This window comes from Pristis pectinata, chromosome 33 (genome assembly GCF_009764475.1).
Source record: "Pristis pectinata isolate sPriPec2 chromosome 33, sPriPec2.1.pri, whole genome shotgun sequence".
Classification (NCBI taxonomy): Eukaryota; Metazoa; Chordata; class Chondrichthyes; order Rhinopristiformes; family Pristidae; genus Pristis; species Pristis pectinata.
Genome location: NC_067437.1, coordinates 18614735 through 18635485, shown reverse-complemented (window position 1 = coordinate 18635485; position 20751 = coordinate 18614735). Strand labels below are relative to the sequence as shown.

The window sequence follows — 20751 nt, the reverse complement described above, 5'->3', positions numbered from 1 at the left end:
TCTCAGCTCCTAAATTCAATTCCCCGATTGATGAAGGACAATACACCATATGCCTTCTTAACCACAGAGCCAACCTGCGCAGCCACTTTGAGTGTCCTATGGACTTGGACCCCAAGGTCCCTCTGATCCTCCACACTGCCAAGAGTCCTACCATTAAGACTATATTCCGCCAACATATTTGACCTACCTACCAATTCATGGCATAGAAGGGGAGAGAGAGAAGGGGTAGGGCACCCTAGTGTCAGCTGGTACTTTAAAATTACTGCAATCTCTCAACCTCAAGGTACTTCATCACAGAATATGGACTTCTGTTTCTCTTTTGCTGAAAATCCCCAGACAAGATTTGTACACGGTGGTGGTAATTCAGTTATCTGTGGTAGATATAGGCAGGGAACAACAATCCCACAGATGCTTCAGAACGGCCAATTATTTAAACCTTTTGACGCAAATTAAACCACATCCTGTAAACGATTTTGTGGCAGTTTATTTGTGTTATTTTATTGCAGAAAGTCAATAGATCTTAAACAATATCTGGACAATTCACTCTACCACTGACAGTACAGGAATTACATGTGTCCACATTGAAAACACATCCATGATAAATGCATAATTTTGTTTTACAAATAAGAATAAACAGGGACATACAACAACTGTACAACATTTCTTACTTCATATACTAAGTGTCTTTCAGGAATCTTCAGAACACAAGCTTGGCAATTTCATATTTTGATATCTAGAGAATACATCAATGATAGTCAACAATATTAAATTAAGAACACAGTGTACAAGGGAATGGGATTTCAGTTGTGAGTATCGATACCAGGCAGGGCGAGAGGTTTAGACAGACAAATCTGGTTCTGTTGTGGATGCAGCAGGTCTCTGATGCAAACATGAGAGTTGATCCTGTCTTAACACATCCCTGATTTCACTTTTGATCCACACTCAGGGGGGTTTCTGGTCTCTAGATAATTCTGATAGTGCCCAGGAATCCCAAGTACCTCTCATTTGATCCCATTGTGTGGGAAACAGGATTGGGTTGGGCACCATAATGCTAATGTTACTAAACTCCTAATTGAGAGGACTGGATACTGGTCCCAGAACATGAGTTCAAATCCCACCACAGCATGAAGGGAATTTAAATTCAGTTACTTAATGAAGTAAATCCAGAATGTAGATGTCAGATGATTATGAAACTATCGGATTGTTGTAAAACCCCATTTAGTTCACTGATGTCCGTTAGGGAAGGACATCTGCTTTCATGGTAACCAGGCGGCTGACTCTGTTGTCTGTAACTGTTGCCACAGTAAACCACTCAGGTTTAGGAGTGGTCAGGGACAGGGGAACAAAATACTGGTTTTGTGGTGGTGCCAACATCTTGAAATGAATAAAAGAAGCTCTGAGTCCAATTTACAGACACCTTTCTGAAGTTAATGATGTTTCTGCTCTTGAGAAAATGCAATTAACTGTGGCTCTGCTGTAAATCAGCCATAGAGTCATCTTCTGCAGGACAAGGGTTTACGAGCTAATCTGGCTCATGGGAACGGGCTGGATTTTCCTGACTGGAATACATTTTCTGATGATTTATGGGAGGACATCAGTCTCCAGTGATTAGTGCCACGAGTAACATGCTTTCTCGTCCCAACAAGTTGGAATGGTGAAGGCGAGAGGCCATCGAGGTCAGAGGTTCCTGGGCAGAATTCTCAAATTACCGCCACAGCTTCCAGTTCCCGCGAGGATGAGGACAATCGGTTCTGGATGTTATCTGGCTGTCCGGAGCGGTTAGAATCCACTCAGGACTGATATTGAGACATTTTTGGACACTGAAGGAATCTAAACTCATAGGAATCTGGTGAGAAAGTGAACCAGAGTACTGGTTTGGCCAGAACCTCACTGAGTGACCGCAGGATTCATCAGGCTGAATGCCCTATTCCTGCTCCTATTTCACATAGTCTTAAAACTGGCCACTCTCTGAATGAAACTAGATGCCTCCCCCAACCCATTGTGGTTAGACGAGATGATCAGGTAGTTCAGGACACAGCAGATTGAAGTTGACTTATCTTACACTCTTAGTTACTACTGATAAAGGGAAACGAATGTGCGAAGAACGATCTTTTACTATCTACCTTAATGAAAATACACATCTAATTGTTTAAAACTTGAGATTCCTGTCTTTACCCTGTTCAGGCATTGATTGTACAATTAGAAGCTTTAATAAGCATCTCATCAGAACCCAAGGGTGAAGACAAAGAGATCTCATATAATTGGCTTCAAGAACACAGACAGATCTGAAGAAATTGTACTGCACTGCCCATGAGCGTAAAGGAACCTTTTATATTTCTTTTGCAATTTAAATTCTACCATGTTGGCATCCACTAGCAGACCCTAGTGTTGGTGTCTGAAGGGGAAGATTCATAAAAGTGAAACTCAAGGAAATGAGATTTAATGTGCAAACACTGGGAAGCAACTAGTGAACGTTGAACTCCTGGAATCTGAATTAAAACAAGACAGATACAAAAGTAGCTGAAGGCCCATCCTTGTGAGACAAATACCCACCAGAAGAAATGTCCTGCAGAGGAGTTCCATCGGTCAAATAGTGCTGTTCCACCCGTGGACACTTTGTACCAACCTCAAACGTACTTCAACATTTTTTACTGACATTTTCTACCAACATCAAACCAACCTTTTGTACCAACCACAAACCCCACCCATGGATGCTTTGTACCGACTTCAAACATATCTTAGCCTTGCTTACTATAGCCTCGACATTTTTTACTGACATTTTTTTACCAATCTCAAACACAGTGTAGCCTTGCTTAGTGTAGCCTTGCTTAATATAGCCTCGACATGTGGCCCCTCAGGTACACAGCCAGACCTTACACGTACGAAGCCTGATCTTCATAACTGCATAATCTCACCACCATATCATTTAATGCTACCTCTATATCACAGGCCTGCATTTCACTTACTCCAACCTCCACCTCCCCATAACTCAGTCCTACCTCACTGCTGAATCAGACCTGGGTTATTCTCTAACTGCGTCCCTCCTTCTTAGACTTTTCTTAAAACCTAGCACGAACATTCCTTCTACTATCTCCTTCTATGGCTTTGTATAGCTCTGTACAACTTTGCACAGTGATACAGGGGTAAGACTATGCAGTTATGGAGATCATCCTTCATAAGTGTGTGGCCTGACTTGATTATTTTACATTTTGCCCATTTGAACACCAGGTGTTGTTGCTGGCGCACTTACATTTTTAAATTTTTTAAAAAATTTTATTTACAGCGTGGTAACAGGCCCTTCCAGCCCAACGAGTCCGCGCCGCCCATTTTAAACCCAAATTAACCTACCCGTACATCTTTGCAATGTGGGAGGAAACCGGAGCACCCGGAGGAAACCCATGCAGACACGGGGAGAAGGTACAAACTCCTTACAGACAGCGACGGGAATCGAACCCCGATCGCTGGCGGTGTAATAGCGTCGCGCTAACCGCTATGCTACCGTGCCGCATATCAGTTAGTTTTTGTATGACATAACATAGTCCCACACCCATACTGCTCCACATCACCAAGCCCTGCCTTATAGTCACACCGTACCCTCTTCATATATCACAACTGTCATAGAGTCATGCAGAACGAAACCAGGCCCTTCAGCCCAACTCGTCCATGCCTACCTCGATGTCTAACTGGGCTAGTTCCATTGGTCTGCGTTTGGCCCATATCCCTTGAGGCTTCTTCTATCCATGTACCTGTCTGTGTCATTTAAGCATTGTAATTGTACTCGTCTCTACAGCTTCATCTCACATTCCATATACCCACCACCCTCTGCATGAAAAACTTACCCCCTCAGGTCCCTTCCAAATCTTTCCCCTCTTGCCTTAAATCTGTCCTCGAGTCTTAGATCCCCCCCCACCCCCCCAACCCTGGGAAACAGACTGTGGCCATCCACCTTACCTACACCCCTCATGATTTTATAGAACCAGAGAACAATACAGCACAATACAGGTCCTTCGGCCCACCATGTTGTGCCGCCCTTCAAACCACACCTAAGACTATCTAACCCCTTCCTCCCACATGTCCCTCTAACTTAAATTCCTCCATATGCTTATCTAACAATCACTTGAACTTGTCCAATGTATCAGCCTCCACCACCACCCCAGGCAGCGCATTCCATGTCCCAACCACTCTCTGGGTGAAAAACCTCCCTCTGACATCTCCCTTGAACTTCCCACCCATTACCTTAAAGCCATGTCCTCTTGTTTTGAGTATTGGTGCCCTGGGAAAGAGGCGCTGGCTGTCCACTCTATCTATTCCTCTTAATATTTTGTATAGCTCTATCATGTCTCCCCTCATCCTCCTCCTCTCCAATGAGAACAACCCTAGTTCCCTTAGTCTCTCCTCATATTCCATACTCTCTAATCCAGGCAACATCCTGGTAAATCTCCTCCGCACCCTTTCCAACGCCTCCACATCCTTCCTATAATGAGGCGCCCAGAACTGGACACAGTACTCTAAGTGTGACCTAACCAGAGTTTTGTAAAGCTGCATCATTACTTCGTGGCTCTTAAACTCGATACCCCGACTTATGAAAGCTAACATCCCATAAGCTTTCTTAACTACCCTATCCACCTGTGAGGCAACTTTCAGTGATCTGTGGATATGAAGCCCCAGATCCCTCTGCTCCTCTACACTGCCCAGAATCCTGCCATTTACCTTGTACTCTGCCCTGGAGTTTGTCCTTCCAAAGTGTACCACCTCACACTTCTCTGGATTGAACTCCATCTACCACTTGTCAGCCCAGCTCTGTATCCCATCAATATCCCTCTGCAAGCTTCGACAGCCCTCCACACTATCCACAACACAACCAATATTTGTATCATCTGCAAACTTGCTAACCCAGCCTTCCATCCCCTCATCTAAGTCATTAATAAATATCAAAAAAAGTAGAGGTCCCAGAAGCGATCCCTGTGGGACACCACTAGTCACAGCCCTCCAATCTGAATGCACTCCCTCCAGCACAACCCTCTGCTTTCAACAGGCAAGCCAATTCTGAATCCACATGGCCAAGCCTCCCTGGATCCCTTGGCCTCTGACCTTCTGAAGAAGCCTACCATGCGGAACCTTATAAACCTCTATATGTCCCCCCTCAGCCTCCTTCACTCCAGGGGAAAAAGTCCCAGCCTGTCCAGTCTCTCCTTGTAACTCAAGCCCTCCAGTCCCAGTAACATCGTGGTGAATCTGTTCTGCAGCCTCTCCAGCTGAATGACACCCTCCCCATCGCTGGGCGACCAGAGCTGTGCACAACTGTGCTGCCGTATAACTTGCCCTCCACCCACATCATTTACTCCCATCTCCAACATTGCCTCATTCCGTTCCACCTCCCTCCTTCCCACCTCGATATCACCCTGTTCCACTACTGTATCACATCCCCACTTTCACCTCTCTCAGCACTTCCAATCACTTAATTCAGACACAGTATTAACTACCACCTGTACCTGGTTAGAACATGTGCACAGCTTGGCTTCACTATTTTCATCTTGAATATCACCTTGACCTGGGAGGGAAACAAAACAAGTACTTCCATCTATTTTCTGATTTATTAACTCAAAAAAATTTAAGCATGAATGAAAATTTCATTTTGGCGAAAGGGTTAATCTATGTTTTAACTTCACCACTGTGTTTCGTGCCCACCTGAGGATCCATTAATTAATATTTGCATTAATAAAGTATCATTCATGTAGTAAAGCTTTCACACAAGGAAAATCAGAACTGGAGTCAAAGGAAGAATTAATGGGAAGGAGATAATAAGCTTGGTTGAGGATGGGGGTTTGAGGGAGGGTTTTCTGAGTGGAGGGGAGAGTGGAAGGAGAGGGGATGGGCATCAGTGGCTAAGAGCGTGGCTGCCAGTGGTAAGGCAGAAGTAGGGGCTCACGGCAGGCCACAGAGCAGAGGAGGGGATTGGTGTAAAGGTTCTCCCTCTAACCTTGGGGTGTGAGGTGGCTATACAGCATGGCGTGACATGCGATCTGGAAAGGCGAGGGAGGAGAATATCTCAAGGGGAGATTGCCGCTTTGAAGGAAGTTATAATTTAAGCAATTACAGAGCAGAGAGAAGAAACAAAAGCAAAACGCCGGAAATCAGAAATAAAATCAGAAAACTGTGGAAATATAGTTCATAGTTTCTGTGAAGACAGATTCAGAATTAATTTGTCGCAGCACTAAACAGGCTCTTCAACCATCAAGTCCATGCTGACCATCAAACACCCATTTACACTGATGCTAACCCAACCATCTTTACTCTCCCCACTGCCCCTTCGACTCCCCCCAGATTCTACCACACACTAGGGCCAATTAACCTACCGACCCACGGATGTGGGAGGAAACCAGAACACAGTCACAGGGAGAATATATGAACTGCACACAGACAGCAGCAGAGGTCAGGATTGAACCAGGGCTGTTGCGCCACTGTGGCACCCAATGACCTCCATAAATCTCATTCTTCAGTGCCGTCCAACATGTTTCTTCCAGTCCAGTCCATATAGAAATGCCTCACTTTGTGGCGATGCCTTATCCAGGTCAGCATGTAATGGACCAGAAATTCTTTGCTCAGACATTAGGACTCTAAAAACTGAATGTTTCTCACATTGTCCAGTACTTCACTGGCACAGGACAGTTCATATCATCAGGACCACTTCTAATTGCTTTAAGAATGGCTTGTGCTCCCAACACCTGAAGACAACCCAAGGCCACCCCAAGCCCCAACTCTCCTCTGAAACTGCTGCTTCTTGATCCTTCTCAAGATTTGGATCATTTCCCCTGCAGGTCACTCACCAGAACTGCCCTCCCTGAAGAAGCCACTTCTTCTATCCCTAGAGTGACACCAAAGATACCTCCCAAGAAGATAACTATTCCTTACCTCAATATCATTGGACCCTTTCCAAGACTGTCCCAACTATACTAAACCTATTAAATAAACATTGGAAAAGTCATAAGAAGAAAATGCCAGGTATCTTAGGAATGTTGAGTAAATGGTGCACTGATGTATAGAGAGACCTTGGGATGCAAGTCCATGACTCCCTAAAAGTGGCGACTCAGGGTGATGAAAAAGGCATGTAGTATACGTGCCTTCACAGACCAAAGCATTGAGTGTAAGAGTTAGGATGTTATGTTGCAGCTGTTATTGGTTAGACTGCACCTAGGGAGTACTGTGTACAGTTCTGGTTGCCACACTACAGGAAGGACATGTTGGGAAGAGGGAGAGTGCAGGAGAGATTCACAGATGTTTCCCAGAATGGAGGGCTGTAGTTATAAGGAGAGATTGGAAAGGCTGGGTTTATTCTCACTAAAATGTAGGAGGCTAAGGGGTGACCTTATGAGGGGCACAGATAGGATAATTAATCAAAATCCTTTTCCCAGGGCAGGGGAGTCTAGAACCACGTTTAAGGTGAGAGGGAGAAATTTAGAGGGTATGTGTTTCACACAAAGGGAGGGGAATATCTGGAACGAGCTGCCAGAGGAGGTGGGAGAGGCAGATACAACTACAGCATTTGAACAGGCTCTGAGGGATGCGGGTCTAATGTGGGCAAATGGGATTGGTGTAGATGGGCATCACAGTGCGCATGGGCGAGGTGCGCTGAAGGGCCTGTTTCTGTGCTGTACATTTCTATGATTCTATGACAAAAAATTTCTGGCCAAATCACTCTAAACCCAAAAACTGCTGTACAAGTAAAGCTACGGGTGAGAGGACGGTCCTTGACAAAACGTTAGAAGCTTTCTCCCTACTCGGTCTAGCAGTCTACAACATCAGAGACTTTGCAGAGTGGGAGAATGTGGAAGCTGCGACCACAAGGAGTGACTGAGGCAAACAGTGTAGGTGCACTGTAGGGGAGCTGGATTAGAACATGAAGCAGAAAGTAATAGAGAGGTGTTGATGGGATGAGTTGGAGGGAAGTGGCAGGAGGCGGCATGTGAAACTAAATGATTTGGTTGGACCCAATGTCATTCAATGTTATGTAATATTTACAACCTACAGGTACAACATCTAAAAAAAGTCTTTAATCTCTCTCGCTCATCAAGTGATTTGCAGATGAAGTGCAGTGTAACAAATTACTACCAGGTCAGCGTGTTTGGGTCAGAACCAGGTGAGTCACACAGCACAGAAACCGGCCCTTCGGCCCACCAAGTCCATGCTGACCATCAAGCACCCATTCACATTAATCTGACACTAACCCCATGATATTCTCCCCACAGTCCCTTCAACTCCCCTCAGATTCTACCACTCAGTTTATGAGGCAGTTTACAGTGACCAATTAAGCCACAAACATTGTTGCCATTGGAAGATTTCCGTGTTTCCCCAAAGCTCAGTGACAACTATTGCAAACTTTCATTTTGCAAAATGCAGAAAGTGGGAAGATCTGGCAGTGAACTGATTGGTCCTTCTATTTGTGTCGATTGTCTAAGTGTGACACCATTCGTCAAGGCCTCTGTTATCTCTCTACCTCCTGCACAGTGTCATCAATCTCCCGAACGTTAGTGGAACTTAACCAGAAATTCCCGTTACTTGAAGGCTCACTAGAAGAGAGATCGGAACTGGAAGCCACCTAATATTGGAAATGTTATTGACCTCAATCAAGAATCATGTGACCAATATCCATTGCCACTTATGAGCCCTTGGCCCCACCTCCTTCTAGGAAGTTGGTGCCAGCAATTCACCTTCCCGTCTACTTCAAACAGAACTGGAGGGAAAGGAGTCAAGTCTGGAGACAAACAAATTAACTGCTGTAAAAATAGGAATGATTCCTCCTCATCCCATCTGGATTTCTCTGGTCATGGTTCTGAGCCAACACAAGAAGCCATTAAATGTCCAATCCCCAGTCTTCACTGAGTCTCTGCAACCACACACAGCTTCATCCAGAGAGAGGGAATCTGTGGGGTCACAGATCCCGGGACAAACATGAGTCTGCATGGGATATCACGTGGACAACAGCATCGGACTGAGCTGTGATATTCCAAGTTGCTGAGGTGGAGGATGAGAAATGACAACATGAAAAACACCTTCAAGGAGAGTAACGGAGAAGATAGGAATGAAAATCGGCAACTCCCTGGCCCAGGACCCGAGGTACAGGACTTGAGGCCGCTGCGTCATGAACGATTTCTCAGAGGAAGGAGTAAAGGAAAGGTGACACTTATTCACACCACTCAATACACACATCACTCACAAGCGCCCGTGACTGGCTTGATTTACCCTATAGTTGTTGCTAAGAACATTCCAGAACATGCAGCACGGTGAACACTAAGTGCGAGCAAGCAATGGCTATTTCAGAACCAAGCTGAATGGAGGTGGCAGTCGCACTGGGCGGGAGTAGGCACTGCAGAGGTGCCCCGTGGCAGCCACAGTGCCGGGAAGCAACAGTCGGGAATGGGGATGGAGAGGGGTTGGGGTAGGGGAAGGGGAGGGGGTCGGTGTGGTAAGGATTGGGAAGGTTGAGTTTGGGGAAGGGGTTGCTGTGGCAGGGATTGGGGTTGGAGGTTGGGGAGGGGTTGATGCGGTAGAGATTGCGGTTGGAGGTTGGGAAGGGGTTGATGTGGTAGGGATTGGAGTTGGAGGTTGGGGAGGGGTTGATGTGGTAGGGATTGGGGTTGGATGTTGGGAAGGGGTTGATGCGGTAAGGATTGGGGTTGATGTGACAGGGATTGGGGTTGATGTGGCAGGGATTGGGGTTGGAGGTTGGGAGGGGTTGATGCGGTAGGGATTGGGGTTGGAGGTTGGGGAGGGGTTGATGTGGTAGGGATTGGGGTTGGATGTTGGGAAGGGGTTGATGCAGTAGGGATTGGGGTTGATGTGGCAGGGATTGGGATTGGAGGTTAGGAGGGGTTGATGCGGTAGGGATTGGGGTTGGAGGTTGGGGAGGGGTTGATGCGGAAGGGATTGGCGTTGGAGGTTGGCTGGCAGGCGTTGAGGGTGAAGGGTTGGAGAAGGCAGGCGGAGGGGCTTGAGAAGAGGTTTTGAGTTGGGGACGATAAAGCGCTGGAGGTTGTGGTTGTTCGGGAGTGGGTAGATGGAGAGTGGGGCATTGTGGTAGGAGTGGGGATGGAGGTATTGTGGCAGTGTGGGATGGTGGGGTTTGGCAGTGGGTACCAGGCAAAGGGGTGAAGGGTCGGTGGGGTACCTGAATGCATGTGCGGTAGAAAGAGACCCTACTGCGTGGTCTGGCAAATATGTTGTTTACCTCATTGCACTGGTGCCTCTCGTTAAGTTACCACAAACCAAAGAAAAACATTGGAGGTTTTCGGATAGTAGTTCACCAGCTGTTGCCCTGACTTCAGGGGGAGTGGAACCTTCCATTGCCACTCAGCCTCCTTTCCCTTTGAGTGGATGGGAGGTCTCTCGTTGAAATCCTGCCACGCCACATCCTGCTTTGCAAGCACTAATTCATGAGATCTACTCCTTAACTGCAACTGGGTTCCACTGATGAACATTGAATACTTCTCCCTGCCTCATTCTCCTGCTGGTTTGGTGAGTACACACACTGCTCAGGGTGGGACTGCAATCCACACACAAACCCCTCCCAGGAAGGACCCTGCCTTACTGTAACAACTGAGCTCAGTCTACCTTTTGGGTAGTTTTAGAAGGAGCTGGTGGGGATGTTGGTGGTGCTTGACATTTAATTTTCAAAATCCCACTTTGGTGCTGACAATATTTTAATGTTTGTTCACATTTTACTAAACTTGAAGCACTGAAACTGTAAAACTTAATACTGACTATTTAATGGAATAAATGCAGTTTCAAAAGTTGAATTTGACTGAAGTTTTCATTGAGGCTTATAGGGAAAAGCCAGAAAATGTACTTTAAACCCAAGGAAGTTCTTTCCTTAAAATTCAAGTCCCCAAAAGGTTATATATCAGTGTGGCGTATACAACAGAGTTTACAGTTAAACTCTGTCTCAGTTGGTCTCAGCTTGGACACCAGGAGCTGGCAGCTCTGTATCCCTGGGCTAGGGAACATGTGCAGGAATTTAATTCATCAGCTCCTCATCACTAACAAACTTGTGCTGGGAAACGTGTGTGAACAGCAGTGAGAGGAGCTACGGCATCGGCTGTGATGCCCAACACAGTTCAACAATCTGGATTCTCACACTGGGTGAGAGGGAACTGTATCTATGACCTTCAGTTCAAGACTCCAGTGTGAACCTTGGCTCAACTGTGCATCCTTTCAACTGACCATGAGGAAGGAGGAACACAGACAGAGACTGACACCTGTCTATGTGTGTCGGGTCTTCCTCACAAAGCAAAAGGTGGGAAAACCCACTGAGAGGGGATAGTATTGTCAGTCCTGCGGGCTTACTCAAACTCATTTACAGATATTGGAAGATTAACATTAAATAAACTATTCAATATGCATTAAGTTCATTCTTAAAATAACACTCCGGAAGTGAGTGAGGGCAGATCTTTAAAGGGCTCCACTCTTTTTCGGTGATAGGTTTGTCTTTGCTTTGTACCTCTACAATTCACCTTTTATAAAAGTTAGATTTTACACACGGTTGTGGGGCAGAGGACTCGCTTTGTCTCCATGGGTTCAGAGGTTACTTTCGTGCACCTCTTCCGTGTCGTTGGCAAGATTTCCGTTTTCGTTCAGCCGCTTGGCCCGGTAAGTCTCGTAGAAAATGTTGTGGGTCACCTCCTTGAGATCCTGGAGGTGGGTCCTGCAGAGTGGGAGCACCGCAGGAGACAGCGGGAGAGAGCGACAGTGGAGACAGTGGGAGAGAGCGACAGTGGAGACAGGAGACAGTGGGAGAGAGCGACAGTGGAGACAGGAGACAGTGGGAGAGAGCGACAGTGGAGACAGGAGACAGCGGGAGAGAGCGACGGTGGAGACAGCGGGAGAGAGCGACGGCGGAGACAGCGGGAGAGAGCGACGGCGGAGACAGCGGGAGAGAGCGACGGCGGAGACAGCGGGAGAGAGCGACGGCGGAGACAGCGGGAGAGAGCGACGGCGGAGACAGCGGGAGAGAGCGACGGCGGAGACAGCGGGAGAGAGCGACGGCGGAGACAGCGGGAGAGAGCGACGGTGGAGACAGCGGGAGAGAGCGACGGCGGAGACAGGAGACAGCAGGAGAGAGCGACAGTGGAGACAGGAGACAGCGGGAGAGAGCGACAGCGGAGACAGGAGACAGCGGGAGAGAGCGACAGCGGAGACAGGAGACAGCGGGAGAGAGCGACAGCGGAGACAGGAGACAGCGGGAGAGAGCGACAGTGGAGACAGGAGACAGCGGAAGAGAGCGACAGTGGAGACAGGAGACAGCGGGAGAGAGCGACAGTGGAGATAGGAGACAGCGGGAGAGAGCGACAGCGGAGACAGGAGACAGCGGGAGAGAGCGACAGTGGAGACAGGAGACAGCGGGAGAGAGCGACAGCGGAGACAGGAGACAGCGGGAGAGAGCGACAGTGGAGACAGCGGAGACAGGAGACAGTGACAGTGGAGACAGGAGACAGTGACAGTGGAGACAGGAGACAGTGACAGTGGAGACAGCAGACAGCGGGAGAGAGCGACGGCGGAGACAGCAGACAGCGGGAGAGAGCGACAGTGGAGACAGGAGACAGCGGGAGAGAGCGACAGTGGAGACAGCAGACAGCGGGAGAGAGCGACAGTGGAGACAGGAGACAGCGGGAGAGAGCGACAGTGGAGACAGGAGACAACGGGAGAGAGCGACAGTGGAGACAGGAGACAGCAGACAGCGGGAGAGAGCCACCGTGGTGCAGGGTGGGGTGAACGCATTAAGATGAAGGCAGGGGAGGAGGGCAGAAACCAAGACGTTGAGTGGAGGAAACAGAAGGCAGCAGGAGCGTAGAGGCGGTCAGGGACAGAGAGAAGCAAGTCGGCAGAATCAGAGGAGAGTCAGAAAATAATATCACAAAGTTCAGTTTAATGAGGAAGAGAAGCAAGGAAGATGGAGCAGTTAAAGGAGATGGAAATAAAGAGGGGAAAGTAGTGACAGGGAGAGGTGGTTGTGGAACAGGATGGGAGGAGGGTTTACATGGAGTGCACACAAGAGGCCGAGATGGGATTGGGAAACACAGACAATGATATGGAGAATGGAACAGGCAGTAAAAGGGGAAGAGCAGGAAGACAGAGACGTGAGGGAGTCAGGTTTATAAAATGCAACTAAAGATGCACTGAATTCAATTTTACACGTGTAAAACATAGTTACCTGACAATGAGGTCCCGGAGAAGAGGAAACTCGCAGTGAGTGACGTTCTCAACTAGAGAGAAAGGGTAAAACAAGTCAGGATGTGGAGTACCTTCAGAGAGAAATCCCGTGCAGCGGGCAGTGGTCACCAAGTGAAGTGTCCACGTAGTGTGTACTTTGGTGAAGAGAAGGCAAAGAGGAGGCTATATATAGGAAAATAATGACATAAGTTAATTTAGTTAAGCCAATTTTGCCAAGACAGAACAGCAGGATGTTAGTGTTCATGGAAACCAGACTGATGCATGGTAACCATGTCACTGTGAGTGCCTGTAGTTCGAGGAACTTCAGCTCAAAGCTGGAATCCGAGGTTCGGACACTGCGATGCATCAAAGTACCCCAGTACTTTGTTCCACTCTTTGGATTAAGTACTGTTAGAATTGGTCAGTCAAAAGGAAGAGGGGGTGAGGCAGGTCTGGGGATCCAGAAGGTAGCGTCGGACTTTTCCAACAGGAGTAGCTTGTGTGGATGGGAGCAGAGGCTCCAGGGAAGGTGAACAACCTTCCCGCACCACAGTTCAGGGCCCATTCTAGCTGAACACGGCAGTGATAGGGAACAGTAACATTAAGAAGGAATGTTCAGGAACCGATAGAGGAGAATGGTCTTTCTTCTGATGGAATTTTGATTTGTGATTTAAGTTTAAGCTAAAAATAAAGGAAACTATGGAAGTTTAAGATATGTATTGGCTAAAGAAGATTGGGAAATTATGTTAAAATGTGTAAATGAGCAATGTCTGACTTCCAGACAGAGTCATAGAGTCACAGAGCACGACAGCACAGAAACAGGCCCCTCAGCCCATCTTGTCCATGCCGGCCTGCTTTCCTGCCTAGTCCCACCTACCTGCACCCGGACCATATCCCTCCAAACCCCTCCCATCCATGTACCTATCCAAACTTCTCTTAAATGTTACAATTGAACCCTCATCCACCACTTCCACTGGCAGCTCGTTCCACACTCGCACCGCCCTCTGAGTGAAGAAGTTCCCCCTCAGATTCCCCTTAAATATTTCACCTTTCACCCTGAACCTGTGACCTCTAGTTCCAGTCTCACCCAACCTGAGAGGAAAAAGCCTGCATGCATTCGCCCTTATAATTTTGTATACCTCTATAAGATCTCCCCTCATTCTCCTGTGCTCTGGGGAATAAAGTCCTAATCTATTCAACCTTTCCCTACAACTCAGGTCCTTAAGTCCCAACAACATCTGTGTTTTCTCTGCACTCTTTCAAGCTTATTGATATCGTTCCTATAGGCAGGTGACCAGAACTGCACACAATACTCTAAGTTTGTCCTCACCAACATCTTATACAACTTCAACATAACATATACATATACAACTTGACCTCAAGCACTCCTGAAATTTGCAGTGCCGTGCCTATGAAGCAGTAGTGACCCCCTGGCACACATGTTGGTGCGGGAGAATTTTAGACCATTAATTGCAGGGCCAGATTGAGTTGGTAACAGAAGAAATGAGAGTGCACCCTGTTATAATCGTTGACCTGGAGGTCAGGTGTCAGTCATAGAGCATGGAAACAGGCCCTTTGGCTCCCTGGCTCTGTGACAAACACACATTAGGAACACATTTTAACACTAATCCTGCCTCAACCCACTTTGTCCTCCCCACATTCCATCTACTCCCCTCCAAGAGTCTCTGAAAATTAATCTACTGTGGAATTTTCCAGTTCCTGCCCAGTGTTGACAGGGCGCAGATGTGCAAACCACTGACACCTGTTCCCAAGCAAACTCTGTCACAAGTTAGGAATCTTGGAGGGGCACCATTTGTTTATATTTTCCAAAGAAGGAAGCCACTTGGTCCATCGACTCCATGCCAGCCCACAGAGCGGGCCCATTTCCCACTAATGTTCCGCATAACCTATTCTCCCACATTCCCACCAACTCCCCCCAGATTTCACCACCACCTACACACCAGGGGCAATTTACAGTGGCCACCTAACCCCCTCAATCTGCACGTCTTTGAGGTGTGGGAGGAAACCAGAGCACCTGGAGGAAACCCGCGCGGTCACAGGAGAACGTGCAAACTCGACACAGACAGCATCGGAGGTTGGGATTAAACCTGGATCACCAGAGCGGTGTCATTGTGTCATTCATCGAACTGTATTAATGTCTTTAACATTCTGAAGGAGATTGCCAGTACTCTTTGGGGGTCTGTCTACAACTCCCACCAATGCTTTCTGCCCCTTCTGTTTCTTAGCTCTGCCCAAACCCATCCTGCTCTTGGCTGCCCTGAGCTACGATTCTTCCTCTCTACCCGATATCAGGACCACCCTGTCTCCTTTGCCATTTTGGCTATTTGTTCTAAAAATTACCTACACTGGAAGGTTTAGTCCTCACACTTTGCAACCTTGCCTCTGTAATACTTCAATGCACACAAGGTGCTGGAGGAACTCAGCAGGTCAGGCAGCATCCATGGAGGGAAATAAACAGTTGACGTTTCGGGCCGAGACCCTTCATCGGGACTGGAAAGGAAGAGGGCAGAAGCCAGAATAAGAAGGTGGAGGGGGAGGGGGAGGAGCACACGCAGGCAGGCGACAGGTGAGTCCAGGTGAGAGGGGGAGGGTAGTGGGTGGGGGAGGGTGAGAAGATGTAATAAGCTGAGAGGTGATAGGTAGAAGATGCCAAGGGCTGAAGAAGAAGGAATCCAGTAAGAGAGGCCATGGAATAAAGGATGGGTGGGTGGGTAATAGCTCTGTGAGATTAGAGTCAAACATTGCTTGTGCAGTATCGGTTGAGTTGAGGGGACTTACGGCTGTAGGGATCGGGCGGGGTTTTACACCAGTCCTAGGAGGCACATTCTCATTACTCTTCAGTGTCCTCCAGCAACCTTTAAAGGTTCCTGTTAAGCCATGTAACATCACCCAGCAAGTTCCTCAGTGAGTCCCCGTACATGCCCAGTGTTGACACATTGCAGGCCCGTCTGCAGTCTCCACTGGGTGTAAGAGATCCCACCATGCCACACTGAAGAGCAGGGATGTTCTCCCCTGGACAATCCCTCCCACGACCTCTCTGATCACTGTTTTGGGAGCTTGCTGTGCACAAACTAGCTGCTGTGTTCCATACTTTGGAAGAGTGACCACAGTTCACTAGCTGTGAAACATTTGGGTGAGTACAGAGATTGCAAAAGACCATACATAATGTGAGTCTTTCTTCTGCAAGGGTCAGTTCCTGAGGTGGTACATTGGCCTGTACTGTTGCTTTTGGGATGCACACGTGTGTGAATGTTGGGTGGGAGCATAGCCGATGGCTGTTGGCAGTGAAGTTGTTCAGTGTTGAAAGGCCTATCGACACTGGCGTTAGACTGGAGGAATGGCCATTAGAATGTGGTGTTGGAGGTGATCTCCGGAGGATCTGAGACCAAAGATCTGGTATTACTTGGACAAGGATACCTCCTCATCTGGGTAGAAGCTTCAACTCCCTGAGGAGGTAAGGACTAGTTTAGAAGGTGAGACTGTTCAGGCCCAGAAATGGTTGCCCTTGGCAGCCGAGAAACCTTCACTGTCAAAGATATTGGCCAAGGATGTGGATAAATGTAGTAATGGGGATTAGCTGATGCTAAACTTGAGTTTTAAATGTTCCAAGAAAGGGAAATCGGGAGGCTCGCAACTGTGAGGTTGAGAAACAAGTTACACTGTCCATGGGGTGAGCTCTGGGTTCAGTGAAGTTGGAGGGAAGAGGAGCTGCACTTGGAGTTTAAAGGGAATGAGAGGTGCTGATTAAACAAGGAGACAAGCCAGCTCCCAGAGGGAGTAGTTGGCAAACACTGCTGAGAGAAGTCACCTGTTAAGAGGATTTCTATCAGTGATGCAACGTGTTCCAAAGTAGCTGGAAGCAATTTGCTCCCCAGCACTCACCCTCGATGATCCCCCAGGGAGTTTTCCTTCCCAAGACTCTTTTCCCATTTATTTGATATTCGGTGTCACTGCCAACAATGGCAAATGGCATGGTCTCCTGCAGGTCGGAGGAAAACACAGCGTTAGTGTGCACGATAGAAACCTGCAATAAAGTCAGAAAGGGTTGTAAACTGCTCAGTCAACGCTTTACGCAGAGACTTTCACCAGAGCCGGAGATTACTCAAGGACGCCCATTACCGTCTGGAGAAAAGAGAGAAACGTTTCCGGGGAAAATTACATGCTTTGTCAGTGGGGCTGAACCTGTGGGAGGACCAGCCCCCTCCTGATCTTCGTCAGCCAGTACCCCGTCACACTTACCACCACCTGCAGTACCCCGTCACACTTACCCACCACTGGCAGTACCCCGTCACACTTACCACCACCGGCAGCCAACAATGAATTTTTCCCCCATTACTAAATCTCCCTGGTTTGGAATCCCCTTGAAATTTATCCTGGGATTGGTTACACTAACGTCGTGACATGGTGACATACATGCAGATGGTGTAACAGGATCCATGGACAGTGATCTCCACTATGGTCTGTGAGTGAGTCAGGCTCCAGGGTCAGTGATATGTCCATAACCTGGTTAGTTTTCATCCTGCATAATGTACCTTTTGATTGCTGGAGTGAATTCCTTGACAGCCACCAATCAGGTTATCCTCAGTAATGAGATTAAATGGATTATCATAAAACAGTCCAGCTACTACTCCTCAGAACCTGAGGTCTCTTGAGCCATGACACGTGCTTTCAACAATACAAATATCATTACTTCTGCTGTTGATGTAACCACAGTCTACTACACCTGTATTTGCTACACCACATACCTACCCACCTGTACTCAGCTGCACAGCTGTGTACACACTCATGCAGAGGGCTTCGATGTTTACCTACAGGTACGGCCTGAGAGAATGGATTCCTACTCACCCTGATCTTGTCGTTCTCTATCTTATCCTCCATGTCTTCATCAAATTCTCTCTGCGGGTAGAACTCAATGTTGTTGGCCTCCAGCTCTTTCCGGACCTGATGTTAAAAGCGCAGAGAGAATTGTTAATGGTTCCAGATTGTGACTCTGATCTCACCAGGGAATGGTACTACAGGGGTGGATGGGCCAGGTTCAGGGAAGGATGGGGTCAGGTCCTATAGCATAGTGGTGGGGCTTTGTTCTGGTATCCACAGCCCAGAATTATCCATCGGAAAATATGGGTTTGAATCCCACCATAGAAGGGAAGTTTGCATTAAAATGAATCTAGAAAAATAGTTAGTTTTAGCATTGATGGCTGTGAATAATTGGAGAGTAAAAACCCGTTTGTGTTCACCACTGTTCTTCAGAGAAGGAAAGCTGCCAACCTGGCTCGGTACATGTATTGGAATTGGTTTATTATTGTCACTTGTACCAAGGTATAGTGAAAAACTTGTCTTGCATACCGATCGTACAGATCAATTCATTACACAGTGCATTGAGGGTAAAAACAATAACAGGATACAGAGTAAAGTGTCACAGTTACAGGGAAGTGCATTGCAGGTAGACAATAAGGTGAAAGGCCATAACAAGGTAGATTGTGAGGTCAAGAGTCCATCTCATCGTATAAGGGAACCATTCAATAATTATCACCGTGGGATAGAAGCTGTCCTTGAGCCTGGTGGTACGTGCCCTCAGGCTCCTATATCTTCTGCCCAATGGGAGAGCGGAGAAGAGAGAATGACCCAGGTGGGTGGGGTCTTTGATTATGTTGACTGCTTCACCAAGGCAGTGTGAGGTTTAGACAGAATCCATGGAGGGGAGGCTGGTTTCCGTGATGTGCTGGGCTGTGTCCACAACCCTCTGCAGTTTCTTGCAGTCTCAGGCAAAGCAGTTGCTATATCAAGCCATGATGCATCAAGATAGGATGCTTTCTATGGTGCATCGATAAAAGTTGGTGAGTGTCAATGCTAAATTTCTTTAGCCTCCTGAAGAAGTAGAAGCACTGGAGAGCTTTCTTGGCCGTGGCATCTACGTGGTTGGACCAGGACAGTCTATTGGTGATGTTCACCCCTCAGAACTTGAAGCTCTCAACCCTCTCGACCTCAGCACCGTTGATGCAGACTTGGTACATGTGACTGCAGGCTTGGTACATGTGACTTCAGACCCACACAAATGACAGTCCTCAGAATGGTCAGGGAATCCACTCAGTTCAGGAGCAGCCGGCAGTGGGCAATAATCCTGGCCTTTTCTTGCCCATCCCATGGATGAACATAGGGTAAGGCTCCGATCCCTCCACACCCTACACAAATGTGATTCAGGCACCAGGAGTCAACACCAACACTCTTACCTCAGTCTGACACATTGCCACACCAACACTGATGGATTTTATACAGCATTCAGTAAAGGAACTTAATTCTCTTTGTTAACAAGCACCTACCAGTGGATGTGATGGGTACCAAAGAAAGGTTCAGTAACCTGGCAGGATAACAGCTAAACTTTGCACATTTTCTTCCACAACTCTTATTTTGGAATGTTGCAAGTCGGTCTATTACATGCCTTCCTCTAATGAGGATACAACATGTCCATGTATGGAAGTACACTGTGCTCACCCTTTAAAAAAAAGCATCATCGTTTTTCAATAAGCTACTTATACCTATAAATATCATTCAAAATCAAAATGCAGCAGATAGTTTATAATCAACAAACTGTAGGGTTCATTCTTGCAAATGGGTTTACAAATTCCAGTGGATTACACATCCACTGTAATACATTTGCAGGAATTTGTAAACCCATTCAGAAGGAATGGTCTCACTCCTGAACTTGCCAAAGTGCCTGTGGTCACTGCCCTCCTCTGGAGTCACCCCACCTTTGCAGATTGAACAGTGTTGACTTCCTTGCCAACTCTGCTGTTGTTGAACACTCTGATACTTATGGAGGTGTCAAAGGCACAGTTACAGGTAGCAGAAACAATCTGACTCGTAATCTAAATATAACTGTCTGCCAAGTCAGTGCGTACATCCCTCGATCACTGCTGATCTGTCATCAGTCTGAACGAGTTACTGCCTTTACCTGCAAACAACAACTGTTTGAGTTTCTCTCTCTATTAGTATGGGTCAACCTGCTGGGAATGTCTCACAGCTCCACTGGGAATGTCCCACAGCCCTGCTGGAAATGTCCTACCACCTGCCATGAGCAATACACAACACAAAGAACAATTATGTGCCTCAGGATTGCTGCCAGTGCCACGTGATAGTGAAAGTAGGAAGAGGAGGAGATGGCAGATGAACGTGTGGCTGAGGAGTTGGTGCAGGAGGGAAGGTTTTAGATTTTTGGATCATTGGGATCTCTTCTGCGGAAGGTGGGACCTGTACAGAGAGGATGGGTTAAACCTGAACCCGAGGGGGGCCAATATCCTTGCAGGCAGGTTTCCTAGGGTGGTTTGGAGGGTTTAAACTAGTTTGTGAGGGGGATGGGAACCAAAGGGGTAGGTCAGAGGAAGAAATGGATGGGGAAAAATCAGATCTAACATGTAGAGAGGCTTTGAGGAAGGAGAAGCAGAGGACAGGGTATAAAAATAGTAAGGTGGATGGGCTAAAGTGCACTTACTTGAATGCAAGAAGTATCAGGAATAAGGGAGATGAACT

At 47.4% G+C, this 20751-nt stretch overlaps 1 protein-coding gene across 4 annotated transcripts in view; it reads right to left on the bottom strand.

Annotated features, from left to right (window-relative positions):
- Positions 1-466: 466 nt before the first annotated feature.
- The window catches only part of LOC127585691 (neuronal-specific septin-3-like), a 57780-nt gene continuing 37495 nt past the window's right edge, over positions 467-20751 (bottom strand). For all 4 annotated transcript variants that reach the window (XM_052043375.1, XM_052043374.1, XM_052043373.1 and 1 more), the window contains exons 7-10: positions 18070-18165; positions 17107-17203; positions 13205-13256; positions 467-11698 (exon numbers count right to left, since the gene is read on the bottom strand). In XM_052043375.1, the coding sequence (XP_051899335.1) occupies positions 11572-11698; positions 13205-13256; positions 17107-17203; positions 18070-18165 (372 nt within the window). In that variant the 3' untranslated portion in view covers positions 467-11571. The remainder of the gene's footprint in view (positions 11699-13204; positions 13257-17106; positions 17204-18069; positions 18166-20751) is intronic.